Here is a 25,563-nt window from a genome sequence, read left to right on the forward strand (position 1 = left end):
ATGTCCTTGTGTAGTCCACACTGAGCCAGGGCTGTTCCGGGTTGAGTCTAGTTTACAAAGGATACAGTGGCTTCCATCTTGGTCTCTGGGAACATTGTGTCTGGAGCAAGTCAACCAGGATACCAAGCTCACATGCAGTCTTGTGGAGAAGCCACGTGGAGAACAGAGACCTCAGGAAATAACCATTATCAACCTGCAGCCATGGGAGTGAGCTACCTTGGAAGGGATTCTCCAGAGTCCACCAAACCTTCAAATAATGGCAGCAGAGTCAATATCAGAGTGTAACCCAATGAGACGTGACAACCAGAGCTGCCCAGCCAGGCCATCCAGAGTTGCCTGACTCACAGACACCATGAGACATATAAATCAATTGCTTGAGCTGTTAAGTGACCAGGTGATTTGTCATGCAGCATTAACTAACTGATACATCTAACTGTGAGCACACACTTATGCACAGATATGCACATGCATGCATACACACACACACACACACACACACGAATGCAGTCTTCTCTCCCTGCATCATTAACTTTTCTGCTTCAATTCAAAACCAATGAAAATCTCTAAATGGCCCAACTGTCTCTCTGGTTGGATCTGGTTAAAACTAACTGTTTCTAAGCTAACAGGCTGTGTCTTCCAAAAAGTCCTGGAAAGGGAGATTTCTGTAGAAATCCATGCACGGAAACTCTCAAGGCAGCCAGACTCTCAGAGCCTTACAGAAAGTGCCAGCATGCTTGAAGCAATTGAGGGCGGGGTCCTCTGGTTATCTAGAAAGATTTGTCCATGCAAAGTAATTTGTACTCAGAGTTGGGTGAGGAGTAGAAACTACTTCCATTTATTGGTAGCAGATTATCCCAGCTAGTAGGTGAAGTATCCAGCTAGAATAGGCTGTGCAATGCTGTCAAAACACATCATGGATTTTCAACATCAGCCCATGAAGAACACACAAAAATGCAAAAAGGCCAAAAAAATGAAGTCAATGGGTTAACTGTGTTGTTCTAGTTCTTGCAAGTGTCTTCTTTAAAATGGAAATGAGTGTGGCAGAACACGCTAGAAGATAACTACATATCTTTGCATTGTTTCTTCAGCATGGTGAGTTCAAATTTCCATGGTTTAGATGCAACAATAAAAGTGCAAAAAACCACCTGAAAGAGACAAAAAGAATAGTCAGTTTCTATTTTAAAAGGAAAAAAACAAAAGCAGAAGTTCCTATTTCCAGGCAGGAGTTAGATTCAGCAGGGCTAATCTGTTAGATTCAGCAGGGCTAATCTGTCTGAGTCAGCCACGCCTCATCAGACAACAGAGGATCCAGCCCCCTCACCAGAGGGGTCCTCATCAGTTCACCTGCTGTGATCTGAGCCATCATGGGTGTAGCTTCATTCACTCCAGGAGAGCAAGGGTCAGAGCGCAAGGATGGGTTATTATTGGAAAATCCCCATCTCCAGCCCTGACTCTCATCCAGCCACATGGACTCCCTGTAGCCCACAGAGACCCCAGGCTGCACAGACAGTCCTACCCAGGGAATGCAACATTGCAAGAATATTACCAGGTCCTGCACCCCTTGGGGAAATAAAAATGTGCCAGCAACCAAGGAGGAAACCTTGCAGCTGTAGGGCTGGTAGGAAACAAGTAGCTCTCATCCCAGAGTCCTGCAGAACATGTGGGTTTCAGGATCCATGCATGGGAATGAGAACACTCTTTCCCTCCTCTCTCTCCTAAAATCTTCATTTAGAATAAAAATATAAAGTAAGAATACTTCCATGAAGTCAATGTAAACTTGAATGACAGCATCAAGTAGAGAAGAAGTTGTATAAGGTATAAAGGTGTAGGAACAGTTTGGGGGAGAAAATAGGACATGCCACCAGCAACCCAGACAGCACCTTGCAGAACTGAGTCCAGGCTTCTGCACCTGGGCGAGAGGGGGATCCAGGAACGGGGGAGCCTGTGTGTGCCAGTGGTGCAAAGAGAGAGAGTGGGCATCGGGTTTGCCAGAGAGTTGACTAAGTAATTGCTTAACTTCCGGACCAGCCAAGGTAGACAGAAAACAATCAGGAAACAGAGGACCTGAATAACCCAATTATCAAGATCAACCCTAGAGGATATTTTAGCAATGTATATTAAAATTTTTAAGAGGTGAAAAAATATTGGATGACTAATTCAATTTCTGAGAACCTTGCCTATAAGGAAACAATAATCAGACATATACACACATAGAAATAAGACTATTCATTATAGCACTGTCCATAGTAGCTAAAAATTAGGGAAAATCTTAAATAATCAATTCTCAGGAATTAGCTAAATAATATATGGAAGCATCATAAAATAATATCAAATGGTTTCATTACATGATGGTCTCTAATAATTTTACAGTTTTGGAAATGCTTAGGTTTTATTATTAAATAAAATTCTAGATCATGAAACAGTATTCATCATGGTCTCAATTACAAAAAAAAAATATTTTTAAACTAAAATATATACAAATATATTTACAGTGGTAAGATTTAGATAAGGGTATTAATAGTTGATTTGAAAAAGCTTAATATATTTGAAAATTTCCAAATTTTTTACATTGCATGAATCAGGCCAATAACTATTTAATATTGTTTTAAAATTTATTTTCCAAAGATCCCAGATATCCACACTCTCTTCCTTTCTAAATACCAATAAATAAACGAAGAAAACAGATAGAGTCCAATCTATAAAAGCTTTATGAAACAGGAAAGGACCCCATGCAAGGACAGAGACAGATAAAAATCTCCACATGATAAATAGATGTGGGCAAGTGGAAAAAAGTTTATTGAGTGCCATGTACTCAAGATAGAGGATGCAATCATAAGAGAAAACAAAGACAGCAAACCACCTCCCAACTTCTCAAACCCGAAGGCATCCTGATCTTCCTCCTCTCACGTTCCATGGCTAATCAATCAGCAAATTCTAAACAAACTTTCATAGACCCAGAATCTGAGCACCTCCCCAACCTAACCAACATCATCTCTCATTTGAGGTATCTCAATAGACTAATAATGGACTCATATGGCTCTCACATCTCCACCCCGCCCCTGTGCTAAATTTTCTCCATTTGTCCCCCGAGGTCTGCACTCCTCCTGTCTCTACCTGGCTTGTCTTGGAAGACTGACTCCATGATCTGCTCCAGTGGGCACCCTTGCCCTCTGACCTCCATGGGCAACTCCCATGGGCACCCTTGCCCTTTGACCTCCAACCTCCATGGGCAGCTCCATTGGGCACCCTTACCCTCTGATCTCCATGGGCAGCTACAATCGGCACCTTTACCCTCTGACCTCCATGGACTACACCAGTGGGACCCTCACCTTCTGACCTCTATGGGCTGCTCCAATGGCACCCTTACCCTCTGTCCTCCATGGACTACACCAATGTGCACCGTTACCCTCTGACCTCCATGGGCTGCTCCAATGGGCACATTTGCCCTCTGACTTCTGTGGGTTGCTCCAATGGACATCCTTATCCTCTAACATCTCTGGACCATGCCAGTGGGCACCCTTGCTCTATGACCACCATGGACAGTGTCAGTGGGCCCCTTCTGGCTTCCAGTTGAGTTTGGCCAAGGAGGGATAAAATCAGAAAAGTGGGAAGCAGGAGGAGAATGAGGTCAGGGAGTCACAGCAGGTTGGCTATGTTCCTCCACCTAAGGCTGTGGCCTCAACAGGAGCTGCCTTATTGCTCCCAAAAAGAAGGATATTAAAAAGCAAGTCCTATAGCTAAAAAACAAAACAAAACAGAAAGTTCCAAAATTTATGTAAATTTTGAAAAGCACACAAAATTCTTTTACATAGGCAAAAGTTTTTAAACATAGGTAGAAATGTTACCCACCAATGATAGAAGAGTGGTTATCTTTGAGGGGGGAGCATAATAGATGTGTAACATTTTACTTTTTAAAATAAATAATAATACCCATTAGGATGGCTATTACCAAAAAGTCAAGAGATAATGAATGTTGGTGAGGGTGTGGAGAGGAGAGAGCCCTTGTACACTGTTTCTGGGAATGTAAACTGGCGCAGCCATTATGAAAAACAGTATGGAGGTTCCTGAAGAAATTAAAAATAGAATTACCATATGACTCAGCAATCCCTCTGGAAATAAAATCATCACCTCATAAAGATATTTGCACTCCTGTGTTCGTTGCAACACTATTCACAATACCCAGCATGTGGAAACAACCTAAGTGCCCATCAACAGATGGATGGATAAAGAAGATGCAGTACACACACACAATGAAATATTATTCAGCCTTAAAGAAGAAGGGGATCCTGTCATTGGCCACATGGATGAACCTGGAGGACGTTGTACTAATGAAACAAGCCAGGCACAGAAATAAATATATTGCATGATCACACTTATACGTAGAATCTGAAAAAAAAAAAAAAAAGAGAGCCAAATATACAGAGAGAGAATAAAGTAATGGTTACCCACAGAGCAGGTTGTTGGGGGTTGGGAGATGTAGGCTAGAGGCTACAAATTAGCAGATATAGGATGAGGTTTAATGTGCATCACGACTTAATTAAATTATACTATATTTGGACTTTCTGCTAGATGACTAGATTTAATTGTTCGTGTCACAAAAACAATGCATAATTATGTAAGATTATGGATATTTTACTTCACTATGGTAGCCATTTTACTATCTATATGAATCACATAATACCATGTGATATATTTTAAATATACCCAATAAAATTTATTTTTAAAAATAAATTTTAAAAAATAGATATCTAAAATTAATGTAATAAAATGATAATAGTTGTAAAATTTGTGTGGTAGGCAGATGGGCATTTGATGTATCATTCTTAGTACTTTCTTGAATTTTTGAAATATTACTTAATTTAAAATTATTTCTAATCTTTTATAAGAATTCACTCTCTAGATTTAGCCACCTGCTTGCACTTGGCATTCTGCTATGATGTCTGCTCTTCATTAAAATATGAGGTTTGTTTTTTTTTTTTTGAGATGGAGTCTCGCTCTGTGGCCCAGGCTGGAGTGCAGTGGCGTGATCTTGGCTCACTACAACCTCTGCTTCCCAAGTTCAAGAGATTCTTCTGCCTCAGCCTCCTGAGTAGCTGAGACTACATTCATATGCCACTATGCACAGCTAATTTTTGTATTTTTAGTAGAGACAGGGTTTCAGCCTGTTGACCAGGCTGGTCTTGAACTCCTAACCTCAGATGTGATCTGCCTCCCAAAGTGTTGGGATTACAGGTGTAAGCCACCACTCCTGGCCTAAATATGAGGATATTTTTAATTGGCATTATGTCTGAGCAGTTTTTGCCAATGACTTATCTGCCACTATTTCCGCCTATCCATGTCTTGTGCCTGCTTTAGTTATTTAGTAAATAGATGAAAAAATACACAGGGCACAGAAATATGCATATATAAGGGTTTTCAATGTAGTTTCGTTTATGAAAGAAAAAATTTGGAAATAATTTCAATGAGAAGATTACCAAGACAAATGTGAAAAAGAGGAAGTTATATCAAAAAACACACAATGTGACAGCAGTTATTTAAATAAAAAGGGAAAGAGAAAAAAGACTGTGTCATTTTTGTAAGTTTATAGTGAAATTATCTCAAGGCTGTCCACACAAATGATCCCAGTGGAAACTCCTTGGCAGGGGGCAGAATGGGGCATCATCCAGCAGTCCAAGGGGCATGACCTCATTGTTATCCCATATATTTTTATGAGAATATACTTTTAGAAAATATTTATATACATTTCAAAATACTAAATTTAAATCTGAAATGTATCCCTGTTTAAATCAACAATGAGGAGAGTAAGGGACTTTTTTATTAAGCCTGGCTCCTCTGTGATGAACTTGCCTTTGTGACAGTCTCCATCTGACAACACCCTGGCCTGGCTGGGGCTGTCCCCCATCTTGGCCTGAAGCAGCAGCAGCCTGGACCTCTGAGACTATGGGGAGCATGCAGGGCCATTGGGCTGGAGTCTTGGGACTGTCCCAGAGCCTTGTAGGACTTCCATGCAGCAGCTGGACTAGTGGAATTGAGACAGGAATACTACAGGGTGGTTGCAGGAGAATAGAACATTCCAGTCAGCAGTTTTGCATGACTAGCAAAAGGAAACTGTTGAAATAGCTGCAGAAGCTAGGGGCTGATCATACCCTGAAAACCAGGGTGTGGACCAAGCTGGTAAGACTGACTGGACCCAATATGGCACTGGATTTGACCTAAGTTTCACCTAGGACTTCATTACGTGCTCATTAACATACTAAATACACACCCATCAGCACCATGGAGCTCTGGGAACACCCATATTTGGTGTAAAAATGGGTGGCACACTCGTCCAAGAAATCTCCATCTTTTTCCAGGAATTTTCATGAATATTCCAGCCTTTGGTTAAAGAAACCCATAAAGGTAGGAGCACCAAACCCTCTTGCACATGACTCTGTCTGTCAAGTACATACCCACACTCCCCACGTCTTGAGTGTGTTCTTTTTGCTTTGCAACAAATCTCTGTATTTTCACTATTTTCAAACTTGTCCTTGAATTCCTTCTCATGAAGGTGTCAAGAGCCCGGACACCGTCCAGGGTCAAGGTCCCGCTGGCATTTGGGGACCTGCCCTAGCCAGCTAGTATCAGAATCAGCCAAGAAGCGTTGCTTCCAACATCCCCTGCTTCAAAGCAATCACAGGCTTGTGAAATCCCAGCAGGAGAGGAATGGTCTTTCAAGGACTAAGGTGGAGGAAGGTCATGCTGTACCTTCTACTGGGCTAGGACCCCTCAGCAAAGGGTGCCGGAGTTGACAGTGCACCAAGATGGCAGCCATCACTTTCTTCTCTATCAGTTCTGATGGCAGCTTCTGCTTCTTCCTCTTAGGAGCTAATTAAGAATTTTGACTCTCTTGGAAGCACCATGTTGTGAGAATGTCCAAGTGTAGGATGACCAACACATCTTGGTTTGCCAAAATTTCCCTGGTTTTAGTACTGAAAGGCCTACATCCCAGGAAAGCCTACAGCCTTTGACAAACCAGGATGACTGATCACTCTACAAGTTTGCCCCATGGGGAGTCCCTGAGCAGAATGAGAAGGATGCCTAGCCAGCCCCCCATTGTTTCAGCCATCCCAGTGGAGGTGCCAGACAGATGAGTAAAGCAGCTATCTAGAATATTCCTGCCCCAGTAGAACACAGCCCAGGTTGCAGAATAGTGAGAAATAATGGGTTCATTTTACTTTAAGCCACTAACTCTGTGTGTGTGTGTGTGTGTGTGTGTGTGTGTGTGTGTGTGTGTGTGTTGGTGTGTGTGTTGGTGTGTTGGTGGTGATGGCAGCAGGGGCACATGGAGAGTGGCCACTGCCAAGATGCCGGCTGCAGCAGGAAAGTGGGTCCAGGACTCCGGGATAAGCAGGAGCCATGCAACTTCTGAGTTGCGGGAGGCAGGAGCCCCTGGGTTCAGTTGCAGCTGCCCAGGTCCGGGGGTAGACCTGGGCATCTCTGTGCTCTTGAGGGCCTGGGAAGTTCTCCCTGCCCCCCACAGGCTTGGGATGCCTGCTTACACTGCCTGGCCTCTCCCCGCTCCTGGCGCCTGCTCTGATCATGGAGCAAGGCTGGGGCAGAACCCCGGAGTTGTCGCAATCCAGTCGGGTGCATGCACGCTCAGGGCAGCTGTAATACTCTGGCCCCCTGTTGCTTCGGCCCTCTCCAGTCTTTGGGCACCGAGAAGCATGGGAGGGAGGCCGAGGGGGGTGCTGAGGACAGCTCAGCACTGGCATGAACAATCTGGGCCGTGAAGGGTAGTGGAAGGCAGACAGACTCCTGGGCAGAAGGGGGTGGGTCCCGGGTGAAGCCCCACCCTTCAGGCCGGGGAGGGCCTGAGGCCTCTGGGCTGGGCTGCCAGTCCTGCAGACCAGAGGGGGAACTTGTACTTATTGCTCGGCCCACCCATGGCTGACCATAGACCAATCAGCACACACTTCCCCCTCTGAAGACCATAGAAACCCCCAGACTCTGGGAAGTGAGGAGCGCCTCTGCCCGGCCGCCCCGTCAGGGAAGTGAGGAGCGCCTCTGCCCGGCCGCCCCGTCCGGGAAGAAGTGAGGAGCGCCTCTGCCCGGCCGCCCCGTCTGGGAAGTGAGGAGTGCCTCTGCCCGGCCGCCCCGTCTGGGAAGTGAGGAGCGCCTCTGCCCGGCCGCCCCGTCTAGGAAGTGAGGAGCGCCTCTGCCCGGCCACCCACCGTCTGGGAAGTGAGGAGCGCCTCTGCCCGGCCACCCACCGTCTGGGAAGTGAGGAGCGCCTCTGCCCGGCCACCCACCGTCTGGGAAGTGAGGAGCGCCTCTGCCCGGCCACCCACCGTATGGGAAGTGAGGAGCGCCTCTGCCCGGCCACCCCGTCGGGGAAGTGAGGAGCGCCTCTGCCCGGCCGCCCTGTCTGGGAAGTGAGGAGTGCCTCTGCCCGGCCACCCCGTCTGGGAAGTGAGGAGCGCCTCTGCCCGGCCGCCCCGTCTGTGAAATGAGGAGCGCCTCTGCCCGGCCACCTATCGTCTGGGAGGTGAGGAGCTCCTCTGCCCGGCCGCCCCGTCCGGGAAGAAGTGAGGAGCGCCTCTGCCCGGCCGCCCCGTCTGGGAAGTGAGGAGCGCCTCTGCCCGGCCGCCCCGTCCGGGAAGTGAGGAGCACCTCTGCCCGGCCGCCCATCCGGGAAGAAGTGAGGAGCGCCTCTGCCCGGCCGCCCCGTCCGGGAAGAAGTGAGGAGCGCCTCTGCCCGGCCGCCCCGTCTGGGAAGTGAGGAGCGCCTCTGCCCGGCCGCCCCGTCTGGGAAGTGAGGAGCGCCTCGGCCCGGCCGCCCCGTCTGGGAAGTGAGGAGCGCCTCTGCCCGGCCGCCCCGTCTGGGAAGTGAGGAGCACCTCTGCCCGGCCACCCATTGTCTGGGAAGTGAGGGGCGCCTCTGCCCGGCTACCTATCGTCTGGGAAGAAGTGAGGAGTGTCTCTGCCTGGCCGCCCCGTCTGGGAAGTGAGGAGCGCCTCTGCCCGGCCGCCCCGTGTCTGGGAAGAAGTGAGGAGCGCCTCTGCCCGGCCGCTCTGTCTGGGAGGTCTACCATGGAGGCCAGAAGCAATGTGGGGGCTGGACGTGGTGGCTCACACTTGTGGTCCCGGCACTCTGGGGGGCGAGGCGGGTTGATCACTTCGGGCTAGGAGTTCGAGACCAGTCTGGCCAACTTGGCGAAACATGAAAAATACAACAGACAAACCAACCAACCAACTCAGTGACAACAAAACAGGTCTACCCTGGAGTCATACTCTAATTTTTTCTATTTTCCTCCCTTTCTGATCCTTTATCCCACTTTCTTTTTCTTCCTCTTCCTTCTCCCTCTTCTTTGTCAAATAGAGGATTGAGTTATTATCACTGATCCACATAAAGTCCCTCTCTACCTTATTTTAACTCCCACCCCCCATTTCTATTCCCCGACTTCCCATGTGTAACCTTCCTAATATGTTTGATACGCATCTTTTTGTTTGTATGTATTTTTAGAAAATGTTTATTGTTTTTGTGTGCAAAAAAAAATTAATAAAAAAAAAAAAAAAAAGAAAAAAAAGAAACCCCCAGACTCAGAGCAGAGGACAGACAACCAGCTGCAGAAAGGAGCTATTCTCTCTGCTGAGATCTGGGAAGTCTACCAGATGACCAGCTGCAGAGAGGAGCTACCCTCTCTCCTGAGAGCTGAACACTCTGGATGAACTGCCTACAGAGAGGAGCTACCCACCACGGGGTTTCCTCTGAGCTGTTCTAACACTTAAGGAAGCTCCTCTTTGTCTTGCTCACCCTCTGCTTGTCTGTGTACCTCATTCTTCCCAGAAACAGGACAAGAACTTGGGCAAAGGTGCCACCAGCCATAGAGGTTTCCAGCTAGAAAAGCAACACCCCAAAGATCCCATAACATTCAGGAAGGGAAGGTTGGCATCAGCAACAGATAATAGAAATGATGCTCTGTGTCTAGAACCTGGTCATCCACAGTCCTGAATATGATCTGGTACACAAATCTTACCAGAGCAAAGGGTTCTCCTTGTCTCAGCCACATACCTTTTGCATTTTGGGATCCTCTTGAAATGCACAGTTTTCATCTTCTGAAATTTTCTTGCAAATTGTTCGGGCAATTTTGACCTCAATATAGTACTCCAAACTATCTGTCACCTGTCAATGAGTAATGTAAAAATCATATATCATTAAAGAATATATAATATCAATTGTCATGTCTGGTAAATAAACATGTCATTGACTACTCAAGGCAAAGAATGTCTTTTTGCCTTCCCCCTCTTCAACTGTTTTCTGTCCAGAAGTTTTGGGGTAATTTGGAAGTTTTCTTACCTTGATATTTCTGTCTCTCTCTCTCTCATCATAGTATTTAATTTTAAAGTAATGGTAACTGTCTCCAAAATAAAGCAAGAAAACGATTCCCCCCAAAATTATTTGCCTTATTAGAGCTTGGGAAACAGCAGAGCTTGTAGCATCTTCACGCCTGATCAATAGATATTGAGGAAATAAAACTATGACCCAGAACTAGAACTTGCTTAGTGTGTATTTGTATTGATTCTCTCTAAAGTCGCCTATTCTTTGCCAATCTTAGTATCTACACCTTATTGAAATGCGGATTCCTCCAAAATTTCTGTCTCTCAGGGCATTCTACCTGCACAAAGCCCCTAGCAGCCCTTCTGTTCAAAGAGATCCTCTTGGGGAAATGGAGCAGCTCAATGGCAAAAGTGGCCTTTATTTAAAAATGAACAAGAAAACAAGGTTTAAAAGACTTGGGGGAGAGAACATATTAAAGAGAATGAAATAACTGGTCCCAGAAGGATCAGAGACAACTGACAAAATATTAACAAAATTTTTTAGAAATTCTAGAAAAGTTTCCTAGGCATTGAACAAAGGGAGTGTGGTATGCAGAATTCTAAGATGCCCCCAGGAGTCCTGCTCCCTATTGTGTGTGCCCTGTGGGATCCCTAGGACTATGAATGGGATGGATTTTACTTCTGTGATTAGGCTATCCTCTAGGGGAGCGCTGAATTAAAATAGGGAGATTGACTTGGTTGACCTGACCTATTCACATGAGCCCTTTAAATCTTGGGTTAGAGGTCAGAGAGAGAAGTGCACACCCTTGGATCCAGCAATTTCACTTTTGGATGTATACCTAACTTCAAAGGCACACACATGTACAAATACAGGCACACCTCATTTTATTGTACTTTGAATTATCATGCTTCATAGGTACCGTGTTCTTTACAAATTGAAGGTTTATGGCAATGTTGAGTCAAGCATCTATCGGTACCATTTTTCCAACATGCACGTGCACATTTCCTGTCTCTGTGTCACATTTTGGCAAGTTTCAAAATACTTCAAACTTTTTCATTATTATTACATCTATTATGGTAATTTGTGATCAGCAGTCTTCGATGTTACTATGTAATTGTTTTGGAGCACCAAGAACCATGACCATATAAGTCAGTGAACATAAATCTATAAAGATGTGTGGTCCTACTGCTCCACAGACTGGCCATTCCCCATCTCTCTCCTCTCCTTAGGCCTCCCTATTCCCTGAAACACAGTAATACTGAAATAAGGCCAACTAACAACCCTACTGTTGCCTCATTGTAATGTGAAAAGAAGAGTCACACATATCTCATTTTAAATGAAAAGCTAGAAATGATTAAGCTTAGTGAGGAAGACATGTTGATATCTAAGATAGGCTGAAAGCTAGAACTGTTGCACCAAATAGTTAACAAAACTATGAATGCAAAAGAAAGAGTTCTTGAAAAAAATTAAAGGTGCTACTCTAGTGAACACATAAATGATAAGACAGCAAAACAGCCTTATTGGTGATATAGAGAAAGTTTTAATGGTCTGGATGAAAGATCAAACTAACCACAACATTCCCTTAAGCAAAAGTCTAGTCCAGAGCAAGGCCCTAACTGTCTTTAATTCTGTGAAGGCTGAGGGAGGTAAGGAAGCTGCAGAAGAAAAGTTGGAATTTAGCATAGACTGGTTCATGAGGTTTAACAAAAGAAGCCATTTCCATAACGTAAAAGTACAAGGTAAAGCAGCAAAGTACTCATGAAGAAGCTACAGCAAGTTATCCCGAAGATGCAGCTAAGATCATTGATGGAAGTGGCTACACAAACAAGAGATTTTCAATGTAGATCGATCAGACTTCTGTTAGAAGAAGACGCCATCTAGTACTTTCATAGCTAGAGAGAAGTCAATGTCTGTCTTCAAAGCTTCAAACAACAGGTTAACTCTCTTGTTAGAGGCTAATGCAGCTGGTGACTTTAAATTGAAGCCAATGTTCATTTAGTATTCTGAAAATCCTAAAGCACTTAAGAATTATGCTAAATCTACTCTACATGTAATAAAACAACAAATCCTGGATGAAAGCATTTTTGTTTACAGCACAGTTTACTGAATATATTAAGCCTACTACTGAGACATAATGCTCAAAAAAAAAAAAAAGCACATGCACAATTCCCTTCAAAGTATTGCTGCTCATTGACAATGCACCTGGTCACCCAAGAGCTCTAGTGGAAATATACAAGGATTTATATTGTTTCCATGTCAGCTAATACAGCATCCATTCTGTAGGAGTAATTTCAACTTTCAAGTGTTGTTGTTTAAGGAAAACATTTCATAAGGCTGTAACTTCCATAAACAGTGATTCCTCTGATGGATCTGGGCAAAGTAAGTTGAAAACCTGGAAAGGATTCACCATTCTACACGCCATTCAGAACATGTGTGATTCATGGGAGGAGTTCAAAATATCAACATTAACAGAAATTTGGAAGAATGTAATCCAACCGTCATGAATGACTGTGAGGGACTCAAGACTTCAGTGGAGGAAGTAATTGCAGTTGTGGTAGAAATAGCAAGACGACTAAAATTAGAAGTGGAACTGAAAATGTGACTGAATTGCTGCCATCTCATAATAAGATGTGAATAGATGAGGAGTTGTTTCTTAGAGATGAGCAAAGAAAATGGTTTCTTCAGATGGAATTGATTTCTGGTGAAGGTGCTGTGAACATTGTTGACATGACAACAAAGGATTTAGACTATTACACAAATTGAGTTGATAAAGCAGCTGCAAGGTTTGAGAGGGTTGACTCCAATTTTTAAAAAAAGTCTACTGTGGGTAAAATGTTATCAAACACCATCATATGCTACAGGAAACCTTTCATGAGAGTAAGTCAATCAATGTGGCAAACTTCACTGTTGTCTTATTTTAAGAAATTGCCACAGTCCCCTCAACCTTCAGCAGCCACCACCCTGCTCAGTCGGCAGCCACCAACATCAAGGCAAGATCCCTCACCAGCAAAAGATTACAATTGGCCTAAGGTTTAGGTATCATTTGCATGGTTAACAATACAATATTTTTAACTAAGGTATATATTTTTAGATTTAGTGCTATTGTACACTTAATAGACTCCAGTATAGTGTAAACATAACTTTATTGGCAGTGGGATTCCAAATTATGTGTGTGACTCACTTTAGTGTGATATTCACTGTATTGCATGGAATACAATGCAATGGATTGTATTATGGAACTGAATCCACAAGGCACAGTATCCACAAGGTATGCCTGTGTAAGCATAGTGTCACTACTCATACAGTCAAAGACGGAAAACAACCCCAATACGTATCAACAATAGCAGGATAAATACATGGTAGTGTGCTTATATAAGGAAATTTTCTGCAGCAGTAAGAACGAACATACTTTTTTTTTTCTTTAAGATTCCACACATAAATGAGATCATGTAGTATTTTTCTTTCTGTATCTGGTTTCTTACCTAACATAAAAAGTGAAGTGGGTCAGGGAAGAAATGGGGAGACATAGGTCAAAGGATAAAAAGTCACAGATATGTAGAACAAACAAGTCTAGAGTTCTAATGTACAACATGAGGACAAAGTCAAGATTACTGTATTGTATTTGGGATTTTTCTAAAAGTGTGGATTTGGGGGATCTTGATCCCCATAAAAAGGTAACAACGTGTAATAATGGATATGTTAATTCACTCAACTCTAGTAAGCATTTCATTATCTACAGGTATATGAAAATATCATGTTGTATACTTTAAATATATACAATAAATTTTTTTAAAAATAAAACACTTGATTTTGAAAAAAACAAAAGGGATATATTATTGCTACATGCCACAACATGAATGAAATGCACAAACATAATATTGAAAGACACAAGCCAAACCAAAATAACACATCATGTGAGATCTCACGCCTATGAAGTTCAAGGAGCAGGTAAAGCTGTGGTGTCGAGGGCTGTACACTTAGGCAGTGTTCACGGGTTCTTCCGGGGCAGAGCAGGGAAGAGTGGCATGCATAACTCCAGGGAGCCTGAGATGTTCTGTCCAGACTATACGAGGAATCATTTCATGAGCATTCATTTTAAAGTGATTCATTCTGCTTGACATCTATGCATTATGAACTTTTCTGATTTTGTGTTGGTTTCACAATGAAAAGGTTTTAAGGAATAAATGGGAATTCTTATTTTTTAAATGTTTTTAAAAGAATAATGTAAAGGACTTTTCCTACTCAATAGCAACTCTACAATACCCAGCCAGGAACAAATAAAATAATCAAGGAAAGAGAATCAACAGCGATCCTGCAACAGACTCAACTATATTTGGATACTTAGTCTATGGTGAGCTGGCTTTTCAAAACACAGAGGCCTTTTATAGAGATGGTTAGGGAAATTTACTATTTTAAAAAGTTAAAGTTAGATCCAGTAACTTTAACTGGATAACTTTAACTCCACACCATAAATAAAAATAATTCCAAGATAGATTACTGAGCTAAAATTATAAATGTCTTAGAAGAATTGTGTTAGATATGAGTTCTAAATTTCTCTTCAAAGAATCAATATGTCAGTATGTTCAACTCTTTGCCTTCTACTTTTAAACTTAACTTCCTCATAAAGCAACCTTTTTCGATCACCTGCTCCACCCTGACTCATTCCGATTACCTGCTCTGCCCTGACTCATTCTCCACCCTGATTCATTCTGATTTCATTCTCTGCCATGACCATTTTCCCCGCCAAACCACTCACCCCATCACTCTCTTTAAATTAGCCAGTCAGAATTAGTTTAGCCTGTGTGATCTAACCCTAGCCAATAAGGGAACAACACAGCAGCAGGGGCCACGTCCATCAGGAATAAGAACCCTTTCCCTTCCCTTGTCCAGGTGTGAGCTCACCATTGCTCCATCTGTGAGGATGCACCCTTCTATAGAAGTAAATTGCCTTACTGAGAAGAAAAATAGAAAATTTTATATTCAAGTGCATTTCTTTTGCAGCACCAAAACTTTATTTATAACAATTGTAACTGTTATACTCAAGAATAGAAAAGGACTTCTTAAGCAAGATATAAACTCCAAACAACATATGGGAAGAAATAATAAATGTTAATGTGTCAGTATTTTTTAAAAAATATCTTAAAGACACTGTAAGCAAAATTAAACTACAAGCAACAGACAGGCAAGCACAAAATATTGGCAGCATATATTGTCAGGCCTCTGAGCCCAAGCTAAGCCATCGTATGCCCTGTGACCTACACGTATACATCCAGATGGCCTGAAGTAACTGAAGAATCACAAAAGAAGTGATATTTAAATGGCCTGTTCCTGCCTTAACTGATGACATTCCACCACAAAAGAAGTGAAAATGGCCGGTCCTTGCCTTAACTGAATTGTGAAATTCCTTTTCCTGGCTCACCCTGGCTCAAAAAGCTCCCCCACTGAGCACCTTGTGACCCCCACTCCTGCCTGCCAGAGAACAACCCCACTTTGACTGTAATATTCCTTTACCTACCCAAATCTTATAAAATGGCCCCACCCCTATCTCCCTTTGCTGACTCTCTTTTCAGACTCAGCCTGCCTGCACCCAGGTGAAATAAACAGCCTTGTTGCTCACACAAAGCCTGTTTGGTGGTCTCTTCACATGGACGTGAGTGAAATATATGAGAACCATAGTTTAATATGAATAGTACATAAAGCACATCTATGATTCTGAAAGAGCAAGACAAGCAATGCAAAAGAAAAAGGGAAACAATTCTTAGAAGTAAACATATATCGTAGATAAATTCAATGAAAGACAATTCCTCACTCGATAGGGGAATTAAAAAATGTTATTTTTGCCTCCATCAGACTGGCAAACATCTGAAACACAAAATGAGACCACAGCTGGTGAAAATGAGAGGCAAGAGGTACTGAGACCTGCAGCATTGCCAAAAATCTAATGTAATTTAGCCCTTTTAAGGGGCAATTTGCCATCATTTTGCAAATGGACTCTTTAACCAATGAATTCAAATTCAGGATACTATCGGTATTAGTCAGGGTTCTCCAGAGGGACAGAACTAACAAAATAAGTTTGTATATAAAAGGAGTTTACTAGGGAGAATTGGCTGACACGATTACAAGGCAAAAATCCCATAGTAGGCTGTCTGCAAGCAGAGAGAAGCCAGCAGCGGCTCAGTCCAAGTCCAAAAGCCTCAAAACCAGAGAAGCTGGCAGTGCAGCCAAAGGCCCGAGAGGCCCCGGGGACCCACTGGTGCAAGTCCCAGAGTCCAAAGGCTGAAGAACCTGGAGCCAGATATCCAAGGACAGGAGAAGCAGGCATCCAATCCAGGAAGAAAAGAGCCGGAAGCCTCAGCAAGCAAAGCCATCCTCCTCTCCCACCTGGCCTACTCTGTCCTAGCCTCACTGGCAGCTGATTGGATGGTGCCCACCCACACTGAGGGTGGGTTTTCCTCTCCCAGTCCACCGACTGAAACATCCATCTCCTCTGGCAGCACCCTCACAGACACACCCGAAAACAAAACCAGCCATCCAGGCATCCTTCAATCCAGTCGACACCTGATTTTAACCTCACAATATCATAGCAACACATACAAAGGAATATTCATTGTTTCACTTTTCCTATCAACAAACCTCATGGTCCATTAGGAGATGGGCGAAAACAAATTATGGCACATCATCTCATGAAATACAACTACGAGGTGGATCTAAGTGTATTTATGTAGCTTTTCCAAGACATGTTTCAAGTGGCAAAAAAAAGTAGAGAATAGCATAGAAAGCTTGATTTTATGACTATAAAATATGCTTTTAAATATTTCAGATGCATATGTAAGTACATAGAAAATATCTAGAAGGACAGAGCACACTGCTTTTAGTGGTGCCCTCAAGAATGACAAGCCAGACTGGAAATGCAAGAAATTGAGAGTTTGCTTTCATTTTTTTAAACAACTTTCAGTTGTACTCTTAGAACTTTCTGGTGACTGTATATCCAGTTTCCTAATCTCAGTGCTATTGATATTTTGGGCTGGATCCCTCTTTGTTTGGGGGCTGCCCTGTGCCTTGCAGGATGGTTAGTAGAATCCTGAGCCTCCACTCACTAGATGTCAGGAGCAGCCTCCTCTGGTCATAACAACAAAATAATCCCTCCAGGCATTGCCAAAACTCCCTTAAGGAGCAAAAGCCACCCCTAGTTGCAAACCATTGCTGTATATTTGAGTCACAGGTCTAAGTTGAAATTACAATAAAAAACTAACAGCTCTAGGCCGGGCGCGGTGGCTCACGCCTGCAATCCCAGCACTTTGGGAGGCCAAGATGGGTGGATCACAAGGTCAGGAGATCGAGACCATCCTAGCTAACACGGTGAAACCCCGTCTCTACTAAAAACAATACAAAAAAATTAGCCAAGTGGCGGTAGGGGGGCGGTGGTGGGTGCCTGTAGTCCCAGCTACTCGGGAGGCTGAGGCAGGAGAATGGCGCGAACCTGGGAGGCAGAGCTTGTAGTGAGCCAAGATTGCGTCACTGCACTCCAGCCTGGGGGAAAGAACGAGACCCCGTCTCAAAAAAAAAACAAAAAACAAACAAACAAACAAAACCCAAAAAGCTGACAGCTCTAATTCATACTTATCAGCTACCAAGCAAGCACTAATCCTTTCTTGACCCACAGTTGCTCAGGAAATAGGAGGCAGGTGGGGTCCTGGCTGCTGAGGAGCCCCTCAGTCTTTACACAGACAGGCCCTTCTGACTCCTGGCCATCTGAAGGCCCCTCTCCTCCCCTCCCCTGCGGCTGCACTTTTTCCCACCACCTTCGCTCCACTGGGCATTGTTCAGAGACAGGTGCTGACGAAGAAGAGCACAGCAGCCTGAGTTTATTTTTATTTATTTTCTTTTATTTTTTTTTTGAGACAGGGTATAGTTCTATTGCTCAGGCTAGAGTGCAGTGGCACAACTGCAGCTCACTGCAACCTCGAACTCCTGGGCTCAAGCAATCTTCCAACCTCAGCCTCTGGAGTATCTGGGACTACAGGCACACCCAGCTAATTTTCTTTTTCTTTTTTCTTTTCTTTTTTTTTTTTTTTTAATTTACAGATGAAGTCTCGCCATGCTGCCCAAGCTGATCCCAGGCTCAGGCAATCCTCTCACCTCAGCCTCTCAAAGTCTGAGATTACAGGTGTGAGCCACCATGCCTGGCTCAGCCTGGCTTTAAATCTTGGCTCTTCTACTTACTAGCTGTGTGGCTCTGGGCAAGTTACTAAACCTTTCTGTGACTATTTCCTCCTCTGTAGTGTAGAAGAAGGTAGTTCTAACTTAATGAGCTATGAGACCTGAGTGCACCTGCAGAAAGCAACCAGCCCTAGTGCCAAGTAAACTGGAATTCTCTCATTGCCGTGTGGCTCCAGGCTGCTGGGGATGGGATGCTCCTTGCACCAGCACTCACATTGTACAAACTCTGCAGCAGAACTCAGCCTACCAAGAGATAGTCCCGCATGATGACGGCAGTTATTAAAAGTGTATCATATGCTTGAAACTTGCTCTAAGAGTAGATCTCCAGTATTCCTACCATACACAAACAAAAAAAGGTAACTATGTAAGGTGATGGGTATGTCAATTAACTTGATTTTAGTAGTCATTTCACAATGTATAGAGCAAAACATCATGTTGTATACCTTAAAAATAAATAGAAACATTTAATATGTCAAGAAAAAATTAATAAAATTGCTTCAAATATCCAAAAGAAAAGAAAAGAAAAGAAAAGAACAGCATCTATAAACTTTTCCTTAAAGGGCCTGATGGTAAAGATTGTAGGCTTTGCAGGCCAAGCTGTCTCTGTAACTACTCTGTTTAAAAGCCTGCAGCAGGCTACACTTGGCCAACTCCTGATACAAATCTGTGTATTCTTAACTTAAATCTCCCAATAAGATATGGCTGTTTTCTTTTCATAAAAAAAAGAAAGATGTAATGTTTGGTGGTCTCTTCACATAAAATATGTGTATATTATTAAGTTTAAGCTGAATTGTTATGAAGAATTTTTCTTTTTGCTTTTGTCATGTGTTGTTTGGGGGATGATACATTAAAAAAAATCTCTTTCTGTACTCTTTTGCAGCAGTATGTAGCTGTAAGGTCAAGGAATTTTAAATACTTGTGTTGTAGTCTCTTATTGAATCTGTTTCTGCCTGATTCTTTTGAATTATTGCCTGCATTCAAAAGCTCACAGCAAACTGAAAAATAAAACATTCATTCACAGAAAAAAAAAACAAAAACAAGAAACAGTACGATATGGTATATAATTTTTTAGATATCCAGGTATTTGGTGTACTGTATTATTAAACACCTGCCTATAAAGCAAAAACACTATTTTATTGCTGTAAGTAGGAAAGCTTAGATACGGAGAAACCCAAGAAAGTGGAATAGTTCTGGATGGGGGCAGGAACTTACTGAGAACAGGTGTTAAACATGCCTGAGAAGCTGCAGGCTGCCTGTGTTCTAAGGTTTTAATTTCGCTCATTGGTGGCACATTCCTGGTCACAGGTGTCTTCTACTCAAGCAACACAAGCAACATAACCAGACCTACAGAAAGAACCAGAGGGAGCCAAGGTCCCACAGAGCATGGCATGATGCATAAGGGGCCTAAAGTCCCAGCACTGTCGGGCATGTAGTCTCCCAGTGAACCTTCTCTCCTGATCAGATAAGAAAACAGGAAAGTAGGGCAGGTGGCCTGTCAGCCTGGAGACATGAACAGGAAAGGTCAAAGGGAAGGCAGCAGAGAGATGAGCTTGAGAAGGAGGAGCACAAACAGGCATCTCTGCATGGCACTTCCTGTCAGCACTGCCATGACCCAAGCTCCGTGTCGCCTTCCACCTCTGCCACCCTCTCACTCCCCAGACTCCAGCAGACTGATCTCATTCCTGGGCCTTCATGGTGTGCCACCATGTCCTGTCTTGGGCGCCTGCCAAGCCACAGGACAATCACCTGTCTCAGGAAATTTAACACAGGTACAAGGTTCTCTTCTATTATATAGCCCAGATTAAAATCTCATCAATTGTCCCAATAACATCCTTTATAATTTTTTCTTTTCTTTTATTGAGAAATAAAAATAAAACCCTAAATTTCCAATGGACCGAACAGACATCCTCTAGGCCAAGGGGACCTCAGAGAAACCTTAAAAACTGAATTCCCGGCCGGGCGCAGTGGCTCACGCCTGAATCCCAGCACTTTGGAGGCGAGGCGGGGATCACGAGTCAGAGATCGAGACCATCCTGGCTAACACAGTGAAACCCGTCTCTACTAAAAATACAAAAATTAGCCGGGTGGTGGTGGGCGCTGTAGTCCAGCTACTTGGGAGGCTGAGGAGGAGAATGGCGTGAACCGGGAGGCAGAGCTGCAGTGAGCCGAGATTGCCACTGCACTCCAGCCTGGCGACAGACAAGATCCATCTCAAAAAAAAAAAAAAAAAAAAAAAAAAAAAAAAAAAAAAAAAAAAAAAAAAAAAAAAACTGAATTCCCGGCCATGATGGAATGGGATGTCAGACATACCTCCGTGTGTCCTCTCCTCACTAACCTTTAATTTGTATTATTTCCTGAGGAGTAAGCAGAAACCAACACTGGAAAACAAGAAATAAACGACTCATTTTTTTATGGCCATTAGTGAATCATCTGAGGCCAAGACCAGACTCCCTCTTCCATTTTGCATTTTGATGTGACAGCTCACCAGCTTCACATGGCATCCCTTCCTGAAAACTGGCCACCATCTCTGGACTGGTTTTGCCTGACGTGTGGAGGATGCACAGTGTGGGTTTTTGTGACTCTACTTCACCTTTTGCCATCAGAGGGCAGAAAATCCACCTTTGGATAATGCTAATACCATCATTTTTTGAAGATGTAACCCATGAAGAAGCATGAAGCTCAATGGTGCATGCATACATTTTTCTTTCATGAATCTTCATGACTCCTCCTATAGCTTATTAAATATGTTTACTTAGCCAACCCATTCAGCACAGATTCCTGTCTTATGCTTCTCCCCTCAAAGTGCCTCTTTCCAGCTTCTGTCAGAATTCCTAGCCTGTCAGAATGGCCACCCTGCAGGCTGCAACCCTTTAGAGAAACAAAGCTCTCCTTTTCAAATTTATAAACCAGACTGAATCTCTAGTTGACACTCAGATAACACAGGACCAACTGCTGCATTTTGTTATCATGCTTCGTAAGTCTCCTTTGTTGGGAAACAGTTTTCTAGCATTTTCCCCTGTTTCTCATGATATTGGTATTTTAAATAGTCTTATAGAATATGCTGAATTATGGATTTGTCTAATTTATCCTCTGATTACATTTGAAGTATGACTTCTGGGCAAGAATACCATATACAGGTGCTGGCATCCCCTCTGCGCACATCATGTCATGAAGTATGTGATGCCAATTTGTCTCTGTGTTGGTGGTGAGCATTTGGTAAGAAAGGTGTTTATCAAATTTCCTGATTAGAAGGGTGTCTTTTCCCCTTGTAACTAATAAGCAATCCCTGCAACGGTTCACACCAAACACTCTCACCCAGTGATTGTAGGATTCATTGATGACCTTTGCCTGAAATAGTTATCACCGTGGTAGTGGTCAGAAGATACAACTAGAAGATGGCATAATTTTCTAGTTAGGCCATTTCTTTCACATTTTTGAGTTGGCATTTTCCTGTAAAGAGGAGCCTCCCTTCTGTCCAGGCTCCTTTCCCAGCATCAGCTGCACTCGCTCAACGTGTCGTAACCCATCCTTGCCATGGCCCACATTGATGATGCACAAATGGTCCAAACTTGCTCCCTTCAAATTGCCTTCTGGGCTCTTATCTTTACTTTTTGATGTGACTATAACCACTTTTAAGTGATTTTAATGGATATTTTATGTTTCATCTCCATCCCAGTATAACAAAGAATGAAATATAATTTGTTTTCCTTCAAAAATTCCTAAAGTAAAATAAATATATTGTGGCTAAAGGCATCTCTCAGTTTTGTCTTCCATTCCTAGTTTCAATAGCCATCCACAGATAATGGGCTCTGTTCAGACTGATGTAAACCAAAAATAAAATTCTAAGACCTCTCAAGTGACTGAATGGACCCCCTCTCAGTCAAGAACATTCCAAAGTAAAACTGAAACACTAGTTCAGGCCATGATGGGAAGGGGGGTCAGACATGCCTCATTATACCCTCCTCCCTTTGGAATTCAGAAACAACTGACCAGCTTTAACATTAAAACAGAAGTCTTCGGACTGACAAAACAGATCTTTGTAGCAATAAGATACCAAATTCCAACTTTACTACAGCATCCCAAGACAGATAGCAGGTCCTGAAAGAAGCATTTTACCCCAAAATAATTTCTTTGATGAATTTTGAAATGACCCTGCAAAGACAGCTCTTATGGGGGTAAATTTGCATTCTGTAAAGAATACTCTTCCCTTTCCTGATCCAGGAGAGAATTAACTAAAAGTTTGGCACTTTTTAAGGCCTGATAAGAGACATTTACCATCTGTTCTCTCTGAAGCCTGCTACCTGGAGGCTTCATCTGCATGATTAACTTCGGTCTCCACAACCCCTGATCTTTACCCAGACATTCCCTTCTATTGATTCCAGGTTTGTTTGTTTGTTTGTTTGTTTGTTTGTTTGAGACAGAGTTTTGCTCTTGTTGCCCAGGCTGAGTGCAATGGCATGATCTCGGCTCACCGCAACCTCTGCCTCCCTGGTTCAAGCGATTTTCCTGCCTCAGCCTCCCAAGTAGCTCTGATTACAGGCATGCACCTCCACACCCAGCTAATTTTGTATTCTTTTTTAGTAGAGATGAAGTTTCTCCATGTCGTTCAGGCTGGTCTCAAACTCCCGACCTCAGATGATCTGCCTGCCTCGGCCTCCCACAGTGCTGGGAGTACAGGAATGAGTCACCACGCCCAGCTGATTCCAGGTCTTAAGGTAACAACTTAACTCTTTCAACCAATTGACCATCAGAAAATCTTTGAATCCACCTATGACCTGGAAGCCCCCACTTGAAGTTGTCCTGCCTTTCTAAACCAAACCAACGTACACCTATGTGTATTGAATGATGTATGCCTGTAACTTCTATCCCCCTAAAATATACAATATTAAACTATAAACCACCTTGGGAACATGTTCCCAGGACCATCTGGGGCTGTATCACAGGCCTTGGTCACTCACATTTGGCTCAGAATAAACACCTTTAAATATTTTACAGAGTTTGACTCTGTTTGTTGACCCTGAGGGAGGGGAGTGAAAGGGCAAGGAACAAGCACCCCACCCACCTGCTCCTGGCTCTTCAGAACCTTCAGCACCCTAAAGCTGAACTTGTCTCTGCTGGCCTTGTTATACTCCTTCATGGCAAACCAGAGTGCCTGCTGCACATAGACATAGTTTTGAGGGATATCTTGGAATGTCCTCACCACCTTCGTTGAGCCCCAGGCTTGGACTCCTCTGGATGCAAGGGCCACACTGGCCACTAGCAGCAGCAGGGCCTGGCAGAGCCTGACCATGGCGCCTCAGCCAAGGGTCACAGGCCAAGTACCATCTATCCTTTCAGGACGGGGGCCAGATGTGGCACGCTGGCCCCTGCTGCCTCTGAAGATGCACAGATACTGGCACCCCAGCTCCTCTTGGCACTGCTGATTGAAAGGAAGGAACTTCTGTTAACACAGTGGTGATATCGTAGTAGAATTAGAAATAGACATTTGGTCTTCACCCCAGGTTTCTATCAGGAAGCACCTAAAACCCTTACAATCACCTGAGTGGTTGAGATGTCACAGCACCATCTTGGTTATTTCTAACATGCCCTTTTTAACCACACCTGAATGTATGCTAATGAGTTGAATCCTCGTGGGATCCCAGATAGCCTCAGGATAGAGGCTGGTTGCAGTGTGATTAGAGGATTGGAACTTTCAGCCCCACCCTCCACCTCCAGGGAGGAAAGAAGGGCCAAAGATTGAGTTAATCAATGACCAGTTAATCAACCATGCCTGTGAAGTGGAGCCTCCATTAAAACCTCAGAAGGATAGGGTTGAGAGAGTTCCACAGGCACTTCATGTGTCTTATGTAATCATTGCCATCCCCCATGGGGCTGTTTTATGAGTAACCCCTTTACACAGGAGGAAAATGAGGCTCATCAAGAGGTCAAGACAGCGCTTAAGCATACTTGATGGAAGGATCTGCTCTTTAACTCAGGGTCTGCCCTTCCCCCTACCTTGTAACCTATCCCAATCTAAGAGATACACATATGTAGATAACTGCTTGGAATGTACACTTGCTTTTGAGGATATCCAATTCTACTATAGAATATAAATGAGCATGTAGTTTGTAAAACAGGCAAACCAGTTAAGATGTGTATAGAGAGTGGGCAAATAGAGATGTAGGCAGAAATCTTAAGTTGTGTTAATGAAAGATATGTGAAGGTAGTGTATATCTAAGCTGAACACAGAACGTGTTGGCAAAACTAAGAGACACCTGATATCCATCAGGCACTAAATATACACGAGATACACACAGCCAGAAGATTCATGAGGTCTTAATCTGGCCACCCTCTGGTGACATCATTCTGGCACCCTACATGCTCTCCTCTAGAAATGCAAATCAAGTCCTCAGCTGTGCAGGAGGCTCATCAGCTGGCTGGGGCAGCCTTGCCTGCATCTGTCCATAAACCAGTGTGTGTGACTGACAAGCACCTTCCATCTCTGGGACTCTTGCCCAAACGTCCACCATGGTCCCCCAACCCTACCATTAACGGGGAGCTGGTGCGGCTGAGAGAGATGGGGGGTGTGAACATGGAGGACCCAGGACCAGGCAGATGGTCTCTTCACTGTCACCCCATTTCTCTGTGTTTTAAGCACATTGACCTGTTCCACCCTCTTCTCGCTGCTTATTTTACACTGACCTGACGCTGGTGGGCTTCCAGCAGCTCACTCTGAGAAGGAAGCCTTTCTGTTCTATGGTCTCTGGATCACCTTTCAGGGTGGGCTTGGAGGCCACTCTGGCAAGCACACCACAGCTACACCATGGGCCCACCTCAGGTCCAAGTTCTTTGCCACGTTCCTGGCTGCTGGCCCTCGAGCAGACTGTCCTGGCCCACAGGTGGTATTGCCCTCCTTTGTGAGGACTTGAGCTGACTGCCGGCTGCCCCTTGGCTGTTCTCTGTCCCCAGCAAGCTCAGTTCATGCTCCTGTGCTTGGTCAGAGTATCTGCTGGGGTCTGCACTCCAGGGCACTTCTGCCCTCT

At 43.8% G+C, this 25,563-nt stretch overlaps 1 protein-coding gene across 2 annotated transcripts; it reads right to left on the minus strand.

Annotated features, from left to right (window-relative positions):
- Window positions 1-807: 807 nt before the first annotated feature.
- LOC100604639 (cystatin-13-like) lies at window positions 808-25,563 on the minus strand. 2 transcript variants are annotated; one of them, XM_003280844.3, is made up of 4 exons: window positions 25,223-25,563; window positions 23,604-23,960; window positions 10,055-10,165; window positions 808-1,145 (listed from the first exon to the last, which is right to left on the minus strand). In XM_003280844.3, exons 2-4 carry the CDS (start codon window positions 23,829-23,831, stop codon window positions 1,062-1,064), a joined length of 423 nt encoding a protein of 140 aa, XP_003280892.1. In that variant the 5' UTR covers window positions 23,832-23,960; window positions 25,223-25,563; the 3' UTR covers window positions 808-1,061. The 2 variants fall into 2 exon arrangements, with proteins under 2 accessions (XP_003280892.1, XP_012367610.1); XM_012512156.2 differs by having other exon boundaries at window positions 23,604-23,957; window positions 25,223-25,562.

This window comes from Nomascus leucogenys, chromosome 13, assembly GCF_006542625.1.
Source record: "Nomascus leucogenys isolate Asia chromosome 13, Asia_NLE_v1, whole genome shotgun sequence".
Taxonomy (NCBI): Eukaryota; Metazoa; Chordata; class Mammalia; order Primates; family Hylobatidae; genus Nomascus; species Nomascus leucogenys.